This window comes from Oncorhynchus masou, chromosome 16 (genome assembly GCF_036934945.1).
Source record: "Oncorhynchus masou masou isolate Uvic2021 chromosome 16, UVic_Omas_1.1, whole genome shotgun sequence".
NCBI classification, from domain to species: domain Eukaryota; kingdom Metazoa; phylum Chordata; class Actinopteri; order Salmoniformes; family Salmonidae; genus Oncorhynchus; species Oncorhynchus masou.
The window spans coordinates 13,566,500-13,589,350 of NC_088227.1; the positions used below are offsets into that span (position 1 = coordinate 13,566,500).

Genomic DNA, 22,851 nt, shown 5'->3' on the forward strand with positions numbered 1-22,851 from the left:
CTTCCAAGTGGACAATAACCCCAAGCATACTTCCAAAGTTGTGGCAAAATGGCTTAAGGACAACACAGTCAAGGTATTGGAGTGGCCATCGCAAAGCCCTGACCTCAATTGAAAATTTGTTGGCAGAACTGAAAAGGCGCGTGCGAGCAAGGAGGCCTACAATCCTGACTCAGTTACACCAGCTCTGTCAGGAGGAATGGGCCAAAATTCACCCAACTTATTGTGGGAAGCTTGTGGAAGGCTACCCGAAACGTTTGACACAAGTTAAACTATTTTAAAGGCAATGCTACCAAATACTAATTGAGTATATGTAAAGTTCTGACCCACTGGGAATGTGATGAAAGAAATAAAAGCTGACATGAATAATTCTCTCTACTATTATTCTGCCATTTCACATTCTTCAAAATGTAGTGGTGATTCTAACTGACCTAAAACAGGGAATTTTTACTAGGATTAAATGTCAGGAATTGTGAAAAACTGAGTTTAAATGTATTTGGCTAAGGTGTATGTGAACTTCCAACTTCAACTGTAAATTATTCGGCTCATAAATCGATATGGTCCAAATAATGAAGATCCACACTTCTTTGAAAATATATAACATAATTTATTATGTTTACAGGCAATACATGAGTCAATTATTATGGTGTGAGATTATAATACGGTTTTAGGTACCTCAATGGACCGTAAAGGAAATCACACTACAATCTATCACCCTCGTGCACTTAAGGATATTAAGAATATTATGGATATTGGAACTAGTGGATATATGGAGGCTTAAATATCCTGACCTAGTGAGATACACAGTACATGGCAGAGGCTCAGTCAAGCTGGTTGTCTTGACTACTTTCTTACGTCATTTTAGCTGGCTCCAAAAGTTAAAAGATGGGAGACAGAATGTGGTCGGACCATCAAATAATTTGTATACAAGTTACTCTTACAGAATTTCCGCAAGGTCGAGGAAATAGGATATTTTTATCAAAGACAACTTGTTTTTAACCAAGACAGAAGGATTTATAACAGACTTTTCTCCTACATAACATGGGTACAGCATATCCACTTATTTGTTCTTAACTGATTTGCCTAGTTAAATAAAGGTTAAATAAAAAATGAAATAAAAAATATTTGTATGGGACACTTTTAAATGTGCCTTTAGAGGCTATGCAATTCAATACTCATCATTAAAACAAAACTATTTAGGTTATAATAGTTTCATCTTAACAAAGGAAATCGAGGAACTAACAGTACAGAGAGATGGCAATAAAAGCTGTAACATAGAGGTATAAAACAAGTTAGAGGAAAAACAAAAAGAAATAGAAAAAAGAAATGGAAGAACTTATTCAAGAAAGATGTATCAAGTGTATCATATTATAAAAAATAAAGCCAATTTGATGGAATATGGGGGGAAATGAACCAAATCGTTTTTGTATGTTCAACATAGAAATGCTACCAAAAATAATTTACAGAATCTTGTTACAAATGACGGAGTCATCCATGATTCACTAAACAATATTTAAAAAAGAGGAAGCAAAGTACTTTAAGCATACGTTTTCATTTCAGTCTCCTCCATCTCCACCAACTGAAGTTAATTGTAAGGATTTTTTTTCTAATAATAGTGTAAAATTAACAGCTATACAGAAAGAGTCACGTGAAGACCTAATTACAGAGGAGGAACTTCTAGATTCAATTAAAGCCTTCATAAGGCCTCACACAATTGGCCCTGCGTTGTCCGGGTTAAGGTTCGGCCGGGGTAGGCCGTCATTGTAAATAAGAATTTGTTCTTTAACTGACTTGCCTAGTTAAATAACGGTTCAATAAAACAATTCAAAATGTTTGTTTTTTAAGTCAGGGAAAACTCCAGGGCTGGATGGCATAACAGTTGAGGTATATCAAATATTTTTAAATGTTCTCAAAGGTCTGTTTTAACCGCTCCTATAGAAATGGTAGACTGTTATACTCAGCAAGAAGATGAGATTTCACTGTTACTGAAACAGGACCCAGGTGGTAAAGATCCAGTCTACCTAAAAAAAACTGGAGACCCCTTACCCTTCAGTGCTGTGATGCCAAAATCCTAACAAAATGCATAGCGTATAGAATTCAAAAGGTATTGTGAAATATTAGTCATAGTAATCATACAGGTTTCTTTTTGACATGGACCATACATAGGAGATAATATAAGACAAGTATTGGAAACAATGGAACGCTATGACATCTGGGAAGCCACGCCTGGTATTCATAGCTGACTTTAAAAGTACGACTGGATGTGTAAATGCCTGGAATATTTTTTATTTTGGAGAATCTCTTATAAAATGGGTTAAAGTTTTGTATACTCACCCCAGGTGTAAATAGTGAATAATGGCTACTTCTCAGAAGGTATTATATTGTCAAGAGGAGTAAAATAAGTTTGTCCACTATTGGCATATCTATTTATTATGGCCATCAAAATGTTAGCTATTAAAATCAGATCCAACAATAATATCAAGGGGCTAGACATCCAGGGCTTAAAAACTGGTGTCATTATACACTGATGATTCATATTTTCTTTTAAATCCGCAATTTAAAATGTTTTACTTTTACATTACCTCGTAGATAACTATAAAACATGTTGACAGTGATGTGGACATACACTGTATTTAAATTCCGAAATAAATTATTTCACTGCAATACATTTTAATAGAAAGTTAGCCAAATTAGATAAGATCTTGGTAACATGGAAAGGACAACACCGTCTATTTGTGGAAAAATGTTTTAGTCGTATCCCAATTTACCTATTTACTTATGGGCCTGGCTACACCTAACGACTTGTTATTCTACTTTACCTGAAATGGCAGGCCAGACACAATTAAACGGGTCTAAAATAACTATACTTAAATCCAAACTGGTTTTCTAGCAGACTAGTAAGAATGGCTCACACCGTGTTCAAGAACGGCCTTTTTCCCTTTATTCAGGTTACAACCTCTCACTTTCGGTTATTATAAAAATAAATAATCTCCAAAATATTGCTATTTTTAAAAGAAGAAATCTATATATTTTGTTTGCAATTTATGCTTAATCCACCAGAAAAGACAGAACAAATATTACTAAAAATATTATGCTTAAACACAAATATACTAATTGATAATAAAAAAATATGTATATTTAAAATAAAAAATAAAAAAGGTATAATCTTTTAAAATCATATCATATATACGACTGGTGGAGTTATGTCACACATGCAGCAAAACAAATTACATGGATATGTCTGCTCTATCCAAAATTACAACTAACTGATTGCAGAACCAAAATGGAGGAGGTAAGTGGAAGGGGAGGAGATAAGAAACCTGTCTGTTGGCCCTGCATTAAAGACCAATCTTGGCTAAGGAAAATTGTGATGAATACAAAAGTACACAAGTTTCATTTAAAACTTGACAACTGCGCCATACAGGTTGCAAAATAGCACAGTAGAAACATTCATGTCAGCTATAAATCAACTGGACGGTCTTCAGAGATAGATGGGAGGGGTTGAGGCAAGCTGAAGGCAAAAAAAAGAAAAAAAATGATAACTAATGTAAAATATACTGTGTCCGTAAGCTATAATTAGAAGCATAAGTGTTGTTGTCCATTATTTTACTCAAATTAGGTGAGGGGCGGTAGGGTTGGGAGAAAATAATGAAGAAGCAAAATATATTTTAAAAATATATATTAAAAATAATATATACATATTTACAAAAATATATATATTGGGATTGGAAATGATGCAGACAACTACGTTGATAGAAGACACAATCTATCAGCAATATTGAATCTGATCTTCTCCCTAATTTTTTATTTATTTATAAATAAATACATTTATATTTTGGCTGCATTAAAACCCCCACAAACAAATACATTTGCATGCTCAATGTCATCATTATTTAGTATTAACACACTCATCAACGTTGTCACCTTGGGATCAGACATTATAAATAGTCCTGTGCCCAGTCAATTACATTCCCAGATTTCCTTTGATGTAGTGTCCCCCAGCAACATGTACCTTTTCTTTGTTTGGGGATTTTATTCATGTGTGCAAATGACATATCTGCCCTTGTCTTTTTCATTCTGACAAGTCCACTAGCTCCAGTATACATATTTCAACGAGAAGTGGGTTATATGACGCATTAAGCAGCAAGGAAGGCACGTTTTCTAGTTAGGCACCTAGTTAGGCACCTACTACACACCTGACTAACATTGTATACTACATAGAAGAAAACATAAGAATATTGGATGGTGAGCACTTCCATTATAGACTTTATTGTATCAGAATGGAGTGTCGGTTTAGACTTTATTGTATCAGGATGGAGTGTAATTTTAGACTTGATAGTACCAGGATGGAGTGTAGTTTTAGACTTGATCGTACTAAGATGGAGTGAAGTTTGTTTCTTGAGTGTACAAGGATGGAGTTGTATGAATGCATTCAGTCTGGAATATCAGAGCAAGGAGGGCTGCAGTAAATGAATGATGAGCAGGTGAATGTGTATGTGCATTGTGTCCGAGAGCCCAGGATGACCCTACCCTGTCCTCTCCGTCCTTTCTACAGTTGATGGGAACAGGAGGACGGTGACCCACACTACAGGTGCCAGCCCACACAGGCCTGTGGCCCAGCCAGATGAGACTGAGGACCACTCCATGGCCAACCCAAGAAGACCGTGGAGGAGGCCAGACTACCTCCACCACACGTTTCTCAAGCTCTTCAAGGTCTGCAAGCCCCACAAGCTCCTTAAACTCCACACGCTCCACAGAGCACACAGTCTCGTGACAGGAGCAAGGCAGTGCCCCCAGTCCTGCCACAGCGAACAGGAGAGCCCTGTCAGTTATTGTGTAAATATTACTTAGCTATGTACATCCTAGCTATAACTATGGGTGGGGCAGCGGTCTAAGGCACTGCATCTCAGTGCAAGAGGCATCACTGTCGTCCCTGTTTCGAATCCAGCCTGCATCACATATGGCCGTGATTGGGAACCCATAGGGCGGCGCACAATTGGTCAAGCATCGTGCGAGGTAGGCCGTCATTGTAAATAAGAATTTGCTCTTAACTGACTTACCTAGTTAAAACATTTTTTTTTACCTTTATTTAACTAGGCAAGTCAGTTAAGAGCAAATTCTTATTTACAATGATGGCCTAGGAACAGTGGGTTTGCTGCCTTGTTCAGGGCCAGAACAACATATTTTTACCTTGTCAGATCAGGGATTCGATCCACCAACTTTTCAGTTATTAGCACAAAGCACTAACCACTAGGCTACCTGTCACCAGGTAGCCTAAATAAAGGTTAAATATATATGTCGATATTTTAAACCCAGTTGGCAATTTAATGCACATGAATCAAAACACCATATGAACAGCTTTGGACAAAAACCTAAAAAAGTTCAACTCCCTGTTCACCCATGACTGTGTGGCCATGCACGCCTCCAACTCAATCATCAAGTTTGCGGACGACACAACAGTACTAGGCTTGATTACCAACAACGACGAGACAGCCTACAGGGAGGTGAGAGCACTCGGAGTGTGGTGTCAATGAAATAACTTCTCACTCAACGTCAGCAAATCAAAAGAGATGATCGTGGACTTCAGGAAACAGCAAAGGGAGCTCCACTCTATCCACATTGATGGGACAGCAGTGGAGAAGGCGGAACGTTTTTTAAGTTCCTCGGCGTACACATCTCGGACAAACTGAAATGGTCCACCCACACAGATAGTGTGGTGAATAAGGTGCAATAGCGCCTCTTCAACCTCAGGAGGCTGAAGAAATGAAGCTTGTCACCTAAAACCCTCACAAACTTTTACTGATGCACAATTGAGAGCATCCTGTTGGACTGTATCACAGCCTGGTACGGCAACTGCACCGCCCACATCCACAAGTCTCTCCAGAGGGTGGTGCAGTCTGCACAACGCATCACCGGGGGCAAACTACCTGCCCTCCAGGACACCGACATCACCCAATGTCACAGGAAGGCCAAAAAGATCATCAAGGACAACAACCGTCCGAGCCACTGCCTGTTCACACGGCTACCATCCAGAAGGCGAGGTCAGTACAGGTGCATCAAAGCAAAAACAGCTTCTATCTCAAGGCCATCAGACTGTTAAACAGCCATCACTAACACAGAGATGCTGCTGCCTACATACAGACTCAAATCATTGGCCACTTTAATAAATGGATCACTAGTCACTCTAAACAATGCCACTTTAATAATGTTTACATGTCTGACATTACTCATCTCATATGTATATACTGTATATTATACCATCTCTTGCATCTTGCCTATGCCGCTCTGTCATTGCTCATCCATATATTTATGTGTATATACTCTTATTCCATTCCTTTACTTAGATTTGTGTGTATTAGATAGTTGTTGTGGAATTGTTAGATTACATGTTCGATATTGCTGCACTAGATATTGAAGCACCAGCATTTCGCTACACTCGGAATAACATCTGCCAACCATGTGTATGTGACCAATAAAATTTGATTTGATTTGATTATAGATTAAATGTTTTGGTCAGCTGTGAAGAAATTTCATCCATTTGGTATGACTGCATATTATTCTGGTTGCCAGGATTTTGTCTGTGCTAGCAGAGAGCAGAAAGCCTTTTTGTGTTAGCTAGTAAGCACAGAGAGAGACAGATTGAGCCACAGAGGAGTCTGATTATCTCATCAACGGCACGTACCTGTAGAAGCCCAGCAGGCACATGCACAGATCGGGCTGTACCTGTGCAGAGCCCAGTTATCTAAAAGAGTCATGATCTTTTAACCTGTGGCGGCATACTAGCATTTATCTAAGCCAAGTATATTCAAATACATTTAAAACTGCCTCTTAAACATTCATCTCAATATCAATGTTGACCTCAGTATTTGATGTGAATTGTATGAATAGTAGGAAACTAGTGCTTCAGATTATTAAAGAAATAAAGACATTTCTCTCCCTTAATCCTCTACTGGCAGTCTTTCAGTTTTTCTCCCTCCCTGTCTGACGGTTGAGTTTAGTGCAGTGTATCTGGGAGACATAAGCTTTTCCTATTCAGACATGGAGAGAAGGCTTTTATAAAGAAGATCACTATTGTAACACCTCAAGCAACTGACTGGAAATAAAAACCTCCCCTTTTCCAGCGAGCTTGCACTTTGCAGAGTTCCTTTTCTTTACTTGTTCTGTTGGCGTTTGCATGTTTTCAGCATGAATGCTATGTCCAATCAGCCTGCCTGCAACCACTCAGTGTCCCCATAGTTGTGAGAGAAAGAAAAACTACCTCTAGCAAAAATACCTTTAACATAAATCTGACAAACTAGGAGCCATGAGGCTGGAAGAACACTCTGTGTTCCTATTAAATCAGTCCAACTTTACTGTGTATATCAAAATACCTAAACATTTTCCCATCCCTGTTAGATGGCAGGGTGATAAGCAGGCTGCAGTGTACTGTAGGGATTAGTGGTGACAGAAGAGTAACCATGGACCCTCTCTTCCTCTCCCAAAAATGCATGGATGGGGGCCAAACTCCCCTGGAAACATACATTATGGATCTGTCTTAAATGGCACCCTATTGCTATATAGCGCACTACTTTGACCAGAGATCTATGGGCACTGGTGACAAGTAGTGCACTATGAAGGGAATAAGGTGCCATTTGGAACAGATATATGTTTTATGATTGAATTCCATCAGCCTCTGGGACGAGATGTTAAGATTCCACCAACTTAATAAAATAAATATTACAATAATGGGAGATATAATCTTTATAAATCCTTTAAGGTTCCTTTGTTTAGCCTAAGTCCCTCAGGAAGGAGCTTAATTAGATTTTTTTGTGCAAGGTTGGAGGGCTGGTAATGTCTTTTTAATGACACCATCCCTTGCTGTCTTTCTTCATATATACTTTACCCACCCATGTCATTCACACACACACACATCACGCAAACACACACGCACAACATCACGCAAACACACACACACAATCACACACACACACACACACACACACCATCATGCAAACACGAAAAGGTCATGCATTCCATTTGTTTACATTCAATCAAAACAAGTTTGACCATATTCTTATTTTAACATTCAAAGAACACTGATTAATGATTTACAAAATGGTGCATGCTGATGGATATATGAAATGAGATCCTATGTAAAGACATGACACTAATTACGATGGAAAAGAGTCCAATGAGAGAGGATTTCTATAGAGATTGTATTATATTTCCAAAAATATATGTACAGTCTATTACAAAGGTTACGAAGCAAAAAAAAGAAACGTCTATTTAACAAGAAATCGTCTAAGTAATGATTTTACACTTCTGCTGTTTGGGGAAAATACTCTTGACCAATGAATACTTTCAATACTCTCATCACAGAAAAATAAATAATAAATTGACAATTCGTATTACTGTACATTAAACTAAAAGGCAAAAATAAAAACAAAATGCAATTCTAAATGGGAAACCTATCAGCTGTCTTTGGTCCTAAATGAGAAGGTATGTACAACTGAAATTTTCTGGGTGACAGTAATAATCTGCAAGTGAGATAGAAAAATATAGTGCATTTTCAATGTATTCAGAGCTCACTACAGAGTAATGTGTGTAAAAAAAACAACAACAACAACAATATAAATAAAATGTACAAGTTTTACAGTTAGAACATATACAAAGTTTCCCTCGGGATCTCTGATCTCTCTGACACCATCAACAGTGCTGAACTCTTTGGAATTATCCACCATCTATGCAAAGGCGTGTTCACAATTTCAGTTTGTCCAAAAGGTATGCAGAATATTAACCAGTCTACTTCAATATTTTTTAAATTACTTCTCATTTTTGAATCCAATAAACCCGCCACACAAACTGTCTTAAAAACTTAGTTGAAACACAATAACACCCCCATATATTGAGTTAAACATCCTCAACCACAAAATGGGTTAAAAAAAGTAAAAGTGAACAGTAAAAGGTGACATTGCCTGTGAAGGTTACAGATTTTTTTGTATGGCGGATCGATTGTATCCACGTCTTAATCTCAATTTGGCTCAAATTGCTGTCTCTACGGGACCCCTGACTCAGAGGGAGAGAGGGAAGGGGGAGTGGGGGGCCTCCAGCACCGAGGTGTGAAGGCCCCCAGGGGCCCGCTGTTTGAGATCAGAGCAGGGGAGAGTAGGGAGAGGGGCAGAGAACGAGGACTGACTGCTGCCTGCCTTGTGAACTGGGGAGTTTTGTGCTGACTGAATGCCTTTGCGCTGGTATTCAATTCAAAGGGCTGGCATAGACCCAATTGCTGAGCTTTGCTGTATGGATAAAGAGTGGCTCTGTCTGTCTGTGACACGGGGCCCAGAGCAGGCTGGGCAAGGTCTGATTCCCAGGTATCCCCCTACCACAGGGGTGAGTCCCTTTGGACTGAGCACAATGGAAATGTATCTAGGAAAGAATAGACAAAATCGCTAATGGCTTTACAAATGCTAAGCTTGCAGCCAAAGTCCATGATGGTGTTTCAGGGTTGGCTTTCCGAAGACCATTTCATTCTCTACAGGCAAATTGAAGGGCATCTTAAATAATCATTGGGAAAACTGCAGCTTTAAAAATCTGTATCTATGATGAGTCCACAGGAACAAAGACAGCATTAGCCACAGCCAAATACTCTAACATTGGGTACATATACAGTACCAGTCAAAAGTTTGGACACACCTACTCATTCCAGGGTTTTTCTTTATTTTTACTATTTTCTACACTGAAGAATAATAGTGAAGATATCAAAACTATGAAATAACATACATGGAATCATGTAGTAACCAAAGAAGTTAAACAAATCCAAATATATTTTCTTCAAAGCAGCCATCCTTTGCCTTGATGACAGCTTTGCACATTCTTGGCATTCTCACAACCAGCTTCATGAGGTAGTCACCTGGAATGCATTTCGGTTAACAGGTGTGCCTTGTTAAAGTTCATTTGTGGAATTTCTTTCCTTTGCAATGTGTTTTAGCCAATCAGCTGTGTCGTGACAAGGTAGGGGTGGTATACAGAACATAGCCTCATTTGGTAAAAGACCAAGTCCTTATTATGGCAAGAACAGGTCAAATAAGAAAAGACAGTCCATCATTACTTTAAGACATGAAGGTCAGTCAATATGGAAAATGTCAAGAACTTTGAAAATTTCTTCAAGTGCAGTTGCAAAAACGATCAATCGCTATGATGAAACTGACTCTCATGAGGACCACCACAGGAAAGGAAGAACCAGAGAGACCCTCTGCAGCAGAGGATATGTTCATTAGAGTTAGAGACTGCGTGAATCAGGCCTTCATGGTTGAATTTCTGCAAAGAATCTATTACTAAAGGACACCAATAATAAGAAGAGACTTGTTTGGGTCAATAAACATGAGCAATGAACATTCAACTAGTGGAAATTTGTCCTTGATGAGTCCAAATTTGAGATTTTTGGTTCCAATCGCTGTGTCTTTGTGAGACGCAGAGTAGGTGAATAGATGAGCTCAGCATGTGTGGCATCCACCATGAAGCATGGAGGAGGAGGTGTGATGGTGTGGGGGTGCTTTGCTGGTGAAACTGTCTGTGATTTATTTAGAATTCAAGGCACACTTAACCACCATGGCTACCACAGCCTTCTGCAGCGATACACCATCCCATGTGGTTTGGGCTTAGTGGGACTATCATTTGTTTTTCAATAGGACAATGACCTAACACACATCCAGGCTGTGTAAGGTCTATTTGACCAAGACGGAGAGTGATGGAGTGCTGCAACAGATCACCTCCACAATCACCCGACCTCAACCCAATTGAGATGGTTTGGGATGAGTTGGACCGCAGAGGGAAGGAAAAGCAGCCAAGTGCTCAGCATATGTGGGAAATCCTTCAAGACTGTTAGAAAAACATTCCAGGTGAAGCTGGTTGAGAGAATGCCTAGAGTCTGCAACGCTGTCAAAGGCAAAGGGTGGCTACTTTTAAGAATCTAAAATCTAAACTGTTGTTTAACACTTCTTCGGGTTACTACATGATTCCATATGTTTTTCCATAGTTTTGATGTCTTCACTATTATTATACAATGTAGAAAATAGTAAAAATAAAGGAAAACCCTTGAATGACTAGGTGTGTCCAAACTTTTGACTGGTACTGTATGTTCAAAATACTGTGAACCCCCCCATATTTTTTTTACACAACTGCAGTTGGAAATATCTATATTTTCCTTACTTTTAATGAGAAAGAAATGAGTGAACCAACCATTTGTCAGAGAATAATACAATGCTGAATACATATATGATAACATTCATTTTGTGGTAAAAGGTGAAGACTGATGGCACCATTAGGTTGGCTTTTTAGCACATCTTTGCAGAGCCCATTCCTAATCTCTGTGCCCTGATTAGCATACAAAGGGGCAGGGAAGTAAAAAAAAAAGGGGGAAAAAAGCATGGAAACACTTTTATGCATGTTACATCACCCATACTGTTTGCCTGGCTCTCCTGAATGGCTGGGGCTGGGACGGTAAGTGATTTTCACAGTATGATCATCGTAATAAGGAGTATCAGGATTTTCTATATATCATGATATTGGGTTATTAGATGCTGTAAGTACCTCATGCCAAACTGAAGGCCTTCAAATTAAGTGTGGTGCAATGGAAAGGATGATGTCATGACTAATGCGTGTGCCTCTCTGCTGCTTGAATGTCATTTCACCCCACGGTTACAGCCATATGTTCCAAATATAGTCATACACAGTGACCTTGTTATTAAGTCATTAGCATATTCGGGGATTCCATTTCGTAAGTGGCATTACTATTTAATGATTTGATAACTTAAGTATACCGGTATATTATCCCAGCACAACAGGCATTTCTGTAAAACCTAGCACCTTCAAATCTCTGAGATGGACCATTTCTACCTGGACTAATTATTGCTTTGTTTGGTCAATCATCAATCATCAATCGTGAAATTCAACATACGCAAGTGTGCATGATTTTCAAGTTCAGGATGAATGGAGCAGGTTGGCATTTACTTTCATTAAGTCTTGCCTTGGAGGCAGCTCTGCAGGGTGGTCACTAGCTTGCACAACCACAAACCTAAACTCTAACCTTAACCCTAGCCTTGAGGGGTTGGGTTAAATGCAGAAGACACATTCCAGTTGAAGGCATTCAGTTATACAACTGACTAGGTATCCCCCTTTCCCTTTCCTTTCCTTTAACCACACTGCTAACCCTAATGTCTAACCCGTACCTTCATTTAAGACCAAAAAGCGAATGTTTGTTTTCATGAATTTTTACAATATAGCCAATTTAGATTTTGCAGCTGGCCCATCTAGCAGAAACTGCTCAGTTCTGCCTCCAGGGAAAGATTCGTAACAATAAACGTCAACCTGCATGAAATGATACCACAAAGAAAATGGGGAACCTTTCCATTCAGACACAAGACCTGTCTCACTGAACTGCAAAAATCATTGCCATTGAATAGCCTAAAAATAATGTCAATATATTAGTCTAACACATTTTAAGGCATTATTACTTCTGGAAAGTGCGTACACAGCATTTCCTAGATTCACCCTCAACCACCGTATTCACTAAAATACAAAACATATGCCATTTGCTGCAACATTTTTTTTTTTGGGGGGGGGGGGATTTCAATGGCAACACCATTTGCAGTGGATCAAGTCATCTCATTAAGTTTCAATACAATCTTTCTGTAGAGCAATCTGTGGAAACGTTCAATTGATGAATTCAACAACGGAAATCAAAGTTCAGATTGAAAGCACATTGGACAATATGATCAAATGATTCATGTGGTAAACATGAACATGTAAAGAATGTTGCCACTTTGATGCTTGATATTAGATATAAAAGTTGTGATCAATCTCAAATCAACTTGAATGATTGGTGTCATACTGTTTCAAAATTTCGACATACAAATTTGAAATCTGATTTTCCATCACAAAATGGGAGCATCTGTGTTCAGGCAAATGCGTACAGCAAAGCACTCCTGTAAGCTTCAAACGACCGAGAGAACACTACTATCTCTGAAGTCACTTATCTGAGGTGCAGCATACCGTTGTTCACTTCAAAAACATCAGGAAGAAAAAAACACAACTCACTGCAAACAGTTAAAACAGCCAGTAGTGTCTCAAGACAAACTGGTCAAAGTACCTCGAAATCATTTCCACCAAAATGTTCAGACACCATACTCATCCTTTTGGATGGGAGCGTTTACCCTGTTGTCAAGTCCAAAATAGAAAAAAAAGGAAGAAAAAAATTGTAAGGGGAAAATAAAAATGAAAGATTACTGTACGTACCACACCATATCACTGTGGCTCCTGTCACTAACAAAATGAACAAACTAGTAAAGAAAATACTGAAAAACCACCGCAAGGGGAATAAACAAATTGTTTGAAATCTTCTTTCTTTTTCCTTTTTTTAAAGTGAAATCCATTTTCATGGTGCACAAATAAAATCATTCACGAGGTTAAAAGAACAAGGTAATACGTATCAAACTCATTTTCCAAAGCTCCATCTCTATTTGATATGTTGTTGAGAGTTCCTCAGAGCGTTTTAAGTTCGGCATCATGTTCAGGTAGTATTCTGTCATTCTCTCCTTAGTACCCGTTCTAAAGAGGGGTTAAAATCCTTTGCCAAGGATCACAGGAATTATTTCATTCCGAAACATCCGGAAAAAAAATAGTCAGATAGGAGACGACGTCACGTCACATGATTTTCAATGATTATCCTGGGAGGTTTTGCCTTAGTGCTGCTCTAGATAGCCCGTCCACAGGGGGCACTGTAGTCTGTCATCACACCTGGATTCCTGTACCATGGAGATGCAGCATCTGGGCTCTCATAGTCTGTATGCTGCTCATGATCTTCTTCTGATGGCCCACTAAACTGATCCCCAAGCTCATCACATCCCTGCAAGACAAGACGGCCAATGATAAATCACAGCAGTGGACAACAGAGAGGCTCAAAACATCCAATGGCGTATAGCAGCACCAGGTATTTCGTTAACGGAGAAATAGATCTGAAAACATAACAGGCTTGTTTATGAATCACAATGATGAAATAAAATGCAGTACTGCCATGTCCAAAGATATTGACTGAGAAAATAATGATATGACAACTCTCCAGAACTGGCTATATTGGATTTGATCTCCACACGTGTTTTAAAGTTCAGGTTCCTTACTCAATTGACATCCTGGCCACAGAGTCCAGTGAGCTGTAGCCAGCAGCGGTGAAGTTGTCTCTGTATCTCTCCATCTTGATGGCCTCCAGCCACTCCCCAACCGAGCGGAAAGTAGTGAAGTCTGGTGTGCTCTGATCTAACAGGGGACTAATCGGTCTGTTGGATGAGCAAGAGGAAGCCATTAACGTCTCATGCGAAAACTGAAACATTCCCATAACAAACACAAACTGAGCCGGGAGCAAGACACAAAAGACAGCCAAAGACATCCCGGGGTAACAGTAAATTGCATGTGAAAAAGAAATTAACACATTTTGAAAATTTCAATTGATGTCAAATTCAAAAGTGTCAATGCCATCTGATCCTCTTTTTCAAACAAATGTGTGTGCTAAGTAACTATCAAAAACCCTCAACATCATATGGATGGTAATTTTACTTCAAACCTCCACAAAATGGCCTTCAAAAATGGAAGCACTTTCTAACAGTTTTTTTGGGGGGGGGGGGGGGGGGTTACACTGTCAATCTCACCCAGGGAGATTGTGTTCTGAATGTAAATATAATTAATTTGACAAATGTCCCAGAGGGTTTCAGAGTTCCCACAGCACTTAAAAACCCCAGGAACTCATTACAGGGAATGATTTAAAAGCCCTGCTATTGACCATAAAGCCATGGAAGCTGCTTTGGCTTATTGATTCTCCGGGATTTATCTTTCATCTGTGAACTCCTGTGGATAAATCAACCCCTGGATGCTTTGGATTGTCCGCTAATGTAGCTCCATAGGAAAGAAATATAAAGAAGCAATACATACTTCCATAGTCTTACAGCTGCTTTGGTCAAATGTTCTAACTGAAGCTGCCAATTTATTCCATTGGAGTTGTGTAGTGCTCAGTTACAGGGCTTAAAGAGACAAGCTTTCCTTACCTCGTGCAGGTTCCCACCGGGGTTTTCAAGGTATTGGGATTGCGAATCATCTTATCAAGGATGCCAACTATTTGATCAAATTTGGGACGATCGGCCCTGTCTTTCTGCCAGCAGTCCAGCATTAGCTGGTGCAGGCCTGGAGGGCAGTCCATGGGAGCAGGGAGGCGGTACCCCTCCTCTATGGCCTTTATCACCTGGGAAAACCAAAACACAGGCAAGTCTTTAAGGGCTATTACCACTACGATTACCACAAGTCACCATTCACTACAGTTCATTTCCATTTCATTCTCTAATCAAGATGTTTGTAAACAGGAAGTGTCAGTACAAGTCTTGTGTGGTTCCCTATTTACAGAACTGGTGCTTTGAGAAGAAACAGGCCTAACCAGATGTGATCACTCAGTCTCAGCAAGTTAAGATGATGGTGAGACCCAAGGACCCAGAGTAGCAAGACCCAAATTAGGATATATTGAGAGTAGCATCTAGTGGCCCTGTCTGGTACAGAGATGGGTCTCTAGAACACCTGCCCATGCCTGTCATACTATACAAATAGACCTGATTGTAATTAATTAAGCAAACAGTGGCTCTGTTTTCCCTTAGATGCATCCTTCATATTGTTTGTACTCTTTGTCTCATCAATAGACTGCATTTACACAGGTCTAATGAATAATGAAAATACACAAAGTTGCATATCTTCAAGCTACATCTATTCTCACTCTGTCAATAGCTAAAAACAAAGTCCATTGAAAGTCAACGGCGTGAGAACTTTAAACATTAGGGGCAATGGGCACCTTTGATTTGAGACTCAACCGTCTCTTCCTCTATTTCGGGGAATGTGAGTTTGTTTATTTTCTGCACATGTTCATCTGTTATTCCTGTCAGGGCTATTCAAACAAGACTGAGCTACGGAAGAAAAAGTGTCAAAGGAGCTGTTTGCCAACATCTTGACAGAGGAACTGTAATCTCTGACATTGATGCCTGTCAAGCACGCTTCTTCCATAACCAATCATGTTTAGCATTTCTAACAGCTGATTGTTCAATCAGCAGGCTTCCCATTAGGAGGAGCTGAGCGTAATATAATCCTATTTAGTCTTTCTGCTGAGGAGAAGACTGTTTGTCCTACTGGATTATGTCATCTTTAACTTCGCCACGGGAGAAAACTACCACTGGAGCATCATTCAGAAAGTACTTGCAAACAGCGGCAACCTAAACCCTTTTACCGCTTAAGTATCACCGTTACTGACTTTCAAATCGGCGACCAAGCCCCTCTAAAGCCACTTTTACGATCAGCACGGTGAACAGATTTGCAATGTTCATCTGTTCCAATTTAGCCTGAAACAAAGCAACGGCCGCAGCTAAAACTGAAAGTTCTACATGACTAACTAGATAGCTCCGGCATTATTGAACTCTGACAAATAAGGTTCAATTATCCTAAATCAGTGTAAAGGTTCAAAGCAGTTTTGAAGTCCAAAGAGTATTTTGTATGCCAAGTATCCAGTCTGTTTCTTTATATTATCATATAAAAGCATTTGATGAATATCAATCTCGGATTAAAACAGAATTAATTAATACCTAACAATACTCATCATTCAACTCTAAATAGTAATTGTGGCTCACGTTTAAATCAGTCCTAAGAATTCAGCTAATTTTGTTCATTCTGTAATACAATAGCCAGTCTCTGAGTAACATGACTTCGAACAACTCACATCTTGATTGGACATGTCCCAGTAAGGCCGTTCCCCATAGGACATGACTTCCCACATGACAATGCCATAACTCCACACATCACTAGCGGAAGTGAATTTACGGTACTGGATGGCTTCCATTGCTGTCCATCGAACAGGTATTTTTCCACCCTGTTCAGTAAAATGCAGGTCAGTGGCTGGAGTAAAGATCAAATTCATTATATCCTGCATCTTCCCCTAAAACATCAATTAGAATAGAGTTAAAACTTCGCACACAGGGTCAGCAAAACTTCCAAACGTTCAAAGCTAAAACTTCACCAAAGAGACTGCAGGCCTTGCATATTGAATAACTAGGCCCAGACATGCATGGGCATGCATGCGTAGTTTATACTCCATTCCCATGCACTGGCTGTTGGCTTGATTTGAGTGTTCAGAGAGAGCTCAGGGAGTCTAGGCAGGGAAAGCAATACGGGGCTGGTTTAATTGACTCACCGTTGTTGTGTAGACAGCCTCGGGATCGTCATCGATCACTCTTGACAGGCCGAAGTCAGACACTTTACATACGAGATTGCTGTTGACAAGTACGTTTCGTGCAGCCAGATCTCGATGGACATACCCCATGTCGGAGAGATATCTCATCCCCGCTGCTATGCCCCGCAGCATCCCCACTAACTGGATCACTGTGAACTGACCATCGTGTTTCTGTACACAACAGAGGAAAACAGTCAGCTAAGCAAAATCTGCTCAGTTCACAAAGGCATTGCAGTGGTATTATTTATAGAATATGGAACTCTTAATGCGAACATACTGTATTACACATAACTGGTAAGGGAGTTGCAGTTGCCATTTTAGTTTTTTTTACAGTGAACCTTTCATTTAACTAGGCAGGTCAGTTAAGAACAGTGACAGGCTACCCAAACCCGAATGACGCTGGGCCAGATGAGATACAGCCTGGAATCAAACCAGGGACAATAGTGACGCCTCTTGCACTGAGACGCAGTGCCGCTGCTCCACTCGGGAGCATTGAACACGTTGAAAGGTACTCACCCTGAGAAAAGCATCTAACGAGCAGTTTTCCATATATTCAATCACAATCATCACCGGTTTGCCTGAAAACAAGGGTGACACATCCATTATTTGACAACAACAACAAAAAATGGTTTATTAATGGCTTGCTAAATTACATTTCAGCCTTTAGTGTTATATTGAACAATTTCCTTCATTGGTTTGTAATTAAGTGTTAATATCTGTTCCTTATATTAGACTGTCTAAATGAGACAATATAAATCAGGGAGCAAGCCTAATTTTATCAGAAAAAGTTTGGGGTCACCCCTTCAAATTTGCGGATTTGGCTGTCTCAGCCACACCCGTTGCCGACAGCTGTAGAAAACTGAGCACGCAGCCATGCAATCTCCATAGACAAACATTGGCAGCAGAATGACCTTACTGAAGAGCTCGTTGACTTTCAACGTGGCACCGTCATAGGATGCCATCTTTCCAACAAGTCGGTTCGTCTAGCAGGGCAGATTTCTGAGCTGCCCCGGTCAACTGTAAGTGTTATTATATCGAAGTGGAAACATTTAAGAGCAACAACGGCTCAGCCGCAAAGTGGTAGGCCCACACAAGCTCACAGAACGGGACTGCCGAGTGCTGAATCGAGTAGCGTGTAAAACTTCCTTTGGAAGCAAAGACAGCACAATAACTTTTTGTTGGGAGCTTCATGAAATGGGTTTCCATGGCTTAGCACCCGCACACAGGCCTAAGATCACCATGCACAATGCCAAGCGTCGGCTGGAGGGGTGTAAAGGTCGCTGCTATTGGACTCTGGAGCAGTGGAAACATCTGAAGTGGTGTATCATGCTTCACCATCTGGCAGTCCAATGAACAAATCTAGGTGAAGGGACATTTGAAGGGATTTTCAAGCTGTTTAAAGGCAGTCTACTTATTGTATGTACACTTCTGACCCACTGAATTAAAAGCGAGATAGTCTGTCTGTAAACAATTGTCCAGTGACGATTCTGTGCTTGGTTTGGTGAAGGCCCTTTCCTCTTTCAGCATGACAATGCCCCCATGCACAACGCGAGGTCCATACAGAAATGGTTTGTCGGGATTGGTGTGGAAGAACTTGATTGGCATGCACAGAGCCCTGACCTCAACCTCATCGAACACCTTTAGGATGAATTGGAATGCTGACTGTGAGCCGGGCCTAATCGGCCAAGATCAGTGCCTGACCTCACTAATGCGCTTGTGGCTGAATGGAAGCAAGTCTATTACTAATACTTTTGGTCTAGAAAAAAAAAGTATGTGCATACCTGCTCGTGGAACATCCCATTCCAAGATCATGGGCATTAATATGGAGTAGGTCCCCCTTTGATGCTATAACAGCCTCCACTCTTCTGGGAAGGCTTCCCACCATATATTGCTGAGGAGACTTGCTTCCATTCAGCCACAAGAATTTGACAAATTTGACAAACTGACTTGTTGGGTGCCACGTTGAAAGTCACTGAGCTCTTCAATAAGGCCATTCTACTGCCAATGTTTGTCTATGGAGATTGTATGGCTGTGTATACACCTGTCAGCAATGGATGTGGCTGAAATAGCCCAATCCACTAATTTGAAGGGGAGTCCACATACTTTTGTATATATAGTGTATGTACATATTAAGAATGGTCTTTGAGTGCACTTGCTTTACTTTCTTGCTGCAGTTGTAGGCGTGTGTGTGTGTGTGTGTGTGTGTGTGTGTGTGTGTGTGTGTGTGTGTGTGTGTGTGTGTGTGTGTGTGTGTGTGTGTGTGTGTGTGTGTGTGTGTGTGTGTGCGCGTGTGCGTGTGTGTGTTTGAGAGAGAATGCAGTCCTTACCTCTGGTCACCACTCCCTCCAGATGGACAACATTGGGATGGTCAAACTGGCCCATAATGCTGGCCTCACACAGGAAGTCCCTCCTCTGTTTCTCTGAGTAGCCCACCTTCAGGGTTTTAATGGCCACTGACATGTCCCGTTTCCCTGGGAGCTTCATCCGTCCACTACACACCTCCCCAAACTCTCCTGTGAGACGGACAATGAGACAAAACCACTCATGGGTCACTTTTACAAAGTGCTTAGTGTATGTTCAGAGAAGACAGCTGTGCTGCAGGAGATAATAAATTGGAGTAGAACATATTGTTCTGCTCAAGCTGTGGATATATAGATACTCTCATTGACTGCATCTCTAAAACTGATGTGGCAGCAATTCATCAGCCGTGAAGCATCTTTGCTATTGTCGTACCTTTTAAAAAGATGCAGGCCCACACATTAACTGCAATGAACTTTCCCCCCCTTTTTTGCAATTGCCCTATCAATATACAGCGAGGATAAACCGTGTCCCCATTCAAAGTGTAAATATGTGGCTGTCATTGTGATGTATGAGTGTACTGTATGACTAAACAGAGAGAGCTGGGAGACACCAGCCAGACTCACCTGCTCCAATAACTCGCTCAATCTTAATGCAGGATGCGTCCAGCTCCTTGGCAAATTGATGGACAGCCCTGTTCGGGTCCTCGTAGGTTTCAGGGTCAATGTATGTTTTGGTGCCTGGAAATTTAACTGTAGAAAGGTAAGGGGATTACTGTTACGATTAAATATGCATACAGCATGCCGGGCCTACCGGGCGCTTGTCAGACACACCATAACCAACGGCAACCATTCAGAAGGAATTGCTAAACAGCCAGCTGATGGAAAGCACCTGTGTAAAAAGCTCTTTCTGCAAACACCCTTATTTATACCAGACATTTATTATTTTTCCCCTTTTTTATTTTTCCTCCGATAGAAATGAAAGCGTTATTATATTTTCTTCTCAACCTCCTCACAAAAGGACCAACAAAGATGTGAGCAGCCCAGAATGAGAGTTGCCCGCCAAGGTTGTCTGCTATACTGAACGGGGTTTGGAGCTAGCTCAGTCTATCAAGCTCTGCCAGCGAATGAAGAGTCTGTTAGACAGACCCTGATACACAGTAATACCCGTCATAAATGCAAGTTATTTTCCTATGGTCGTTTCTGTGCTTGATTAACCTCCTGAATCATCGGCCCGGTTAATGGTGACTGCAGTTATATCACAGTTAGATCAGTACAACGAATACATGTTCCGAATCATGTATCGCCGTAAAATATGAAGTAACACAATGATACTGGAATGACTCGTACCTATTCATGCACACGTAGGGCAAATGGGTAGTACAAAGAAACATAAGCACTTAGCTGACTGTGGTTTGACAAAGAAATGTATATAACGCCACACTCATAAATTACTCTGTTATGGTACATGAGTGTGTTCCGCTGACCTAATTTGTTCATATCAAATCCCCCCCTAATTACAACATAACCTGCCAACTTCCATACCACAAGCTATTTAATGAGATGCATATAGCTGAAGACAATAACATACAAGGAGAACAGACACACCAAAACACCATAATTAAATTACTAATCAGCTCCGGGCTCAATAACGACAAGCAGAAGAAAAAAAATTCTGCAATATCCTCTGTTTGCGTCCCGGAAAGCCATATTGGCCCATCCACTAACAAACACTATGCATTGTTTTCCAGCTAGGAGCTCCAGCGATGGCAGCTGATATTTCCCTCCACTCGCTCCTATAATTGCTTCGTCCATCCAAGCTGTCACTGGATCTGATAGGGAGACGTCTTATCACGACTGCTCGCGCTATACCGCGGACAAATTAAGCCTACATGTTGAATTCACGCACTATCTGGCTTCTGTCGCCCTGGCAGCGTTTCCTCATTTAATATTGTAGAGCAAGTCCCTCTATTAGGCCCAACAACGGCGGAGCGCTCTTGTTTGTGTTTTCATCACCCAGTGTTTTTAGCAAGAGGGCTTGTGCCTTCCTACAGCTTGATCTGTCAGATACTTAGCAGCCGAGGACCGTGGAACGCCAACACAGCCCTCTTTCTACCGCTGTGGCCATGCCGACACCCTGAACCTTTGTTTCCAAATCGTCAGTTTGCCTCCAGCAACAGATCATTACGGCTTCGCTTGGGCAGATGTCTGCGGCTGCATCTCTAGGGGCATCGTTAGGACAGGGTGGTGTGGTGTGTGTGTGTGTGTGTCAGTTAAAGGAGCGTGGAAGGAGAACCTTAGGATAGAGTGAATGTATCTCTATCTCTACTCCGAGGAACACCGGGAGACGAACAGTATACGCCGAGCATACGAAAGAGCCTGAAAAGTTAGGGGTTTTTCATTTTTAATGAAGACTTATCACTTTGAGCTCAGCCCTGGCTCACGGCTCTCTCGCAAATCTCATACGCATGTATTTGCAGTTTGGAACTAGGCCTAATGTCCTCATCTCAACAGATTTGTCCATTAAATCGCAAACAGATGCTCGTGCGAGGGTTCCCATCTTTCATTCGAATAAAAACCTATCAAATGAAAGGGATCAAACATTACGGCGCGGGGGGCCTTGTTGTTGGACCCATTTCCCGTGTCGCGCCGAGGCCGTGCTGTAGTTGAGGTGTTTCAATGTGTGCGTGTGAGCTGACGGGGAAAGAAGGGACTCACATTGGAAATACAGCTCCTCGTCTCCTTCCTGGTCTGCCTTGCTGTAGCCACAGTGTCTGACAGGGAGAGAGGTAGAGGGACACACAATCAACTGATTGGGCAGAGGCAGAAGGCAGAATGGTCTGTTTTGCTCGAATCTTAATGCAGCGAAGCCATGACGCTGTCTATACAGATACAGTACCAGCGGAGAGGTATGGGAACAATTTGTGGCTGCTGAAGTTGAACTAAAGTACCCTCGTGTGGTACTACTACATGCTGTTCTCTGTAAAAGACTGATCAGCATTCCTTGTAATATTAATTTGCAACACTGATGTATTGAATGCACCCTCAAGCAGGTAATTAATTGCACTATACAATAGTGTTTGCTGGCAAACTGAAAATTGGATGGATGGGAAACATCCAAGTAACACATGGTTGACATGCAGGTTAATATGTCAAATGTATATAAAGATTCCTTGTGTACAAGGCTCTACCCCCATATAAGGCATGCTGTGATGAAATGCTATCCATAAAAGTAATGAAGCATCATTGGAGGAGCGCACCAGGAAATGGCGG

At 40.8% G+C, this 22,851-nt stretch overlaps 1 protein-coding gene across 7 annotated transcripts in view; it reads right to left on the reverse strand.

Annotated features, from left to right (window-relative positions):
• Positions 1-8,168: 8,168 nt before the first annotated feature.
• Positions 8,169-22,851, reverse strand: part of LOC135557492 (ephrin type-A receptor 7) — a 77,175-nt gene continuing 62,492 nt past the window's right edge. For 2 of the 7 annotated variants that reach the window (XM_064990789.1, XM_064990788.1), the window contains exons 9-17: positions 22,297-22,352; positions 20,206-20,319; positions 19,609-19,794; positions 17,798-17,859; positions 17,243-17,452; positions 16,772-16,921; positions 15,069-15,262; positions 14,151-14,306; positions 8,169-13,879 (exon numbers count right to left, since the gene is read on the reverse strand). In XM_064990789.1, coding sequence (XP_064846861.1) covers positions 13,765-13,879; positions 14,151-14,306; positions 15,069-15,262; positions 16,772-16,921; positions 17,243-17,452; positions 17,798-17,859; positions 19,609-19,794; positions 20,206-20,319; positions 22,297-22,352 — 1,243 coding nt within the window. In that variant the 3' untranslated portion in view covers positions 8,169-13,764. Of the gene's footprint in view, positions 13,880-14,146; positions 14,307-15,068; positions 15,263-16,771; positions 16,988-17,242; positions 17,453-17,797; positions 17,860-19,608; positions 19,795-20,205; positions 20,332-22,296; positions 22,353-22,851 lie in introns of those variants that run through there. The other 5 variants (XM_064990787.1, XM_064990786.1, XM_064990785.1 and 2 more) reach the window with 3 other exon arrangements.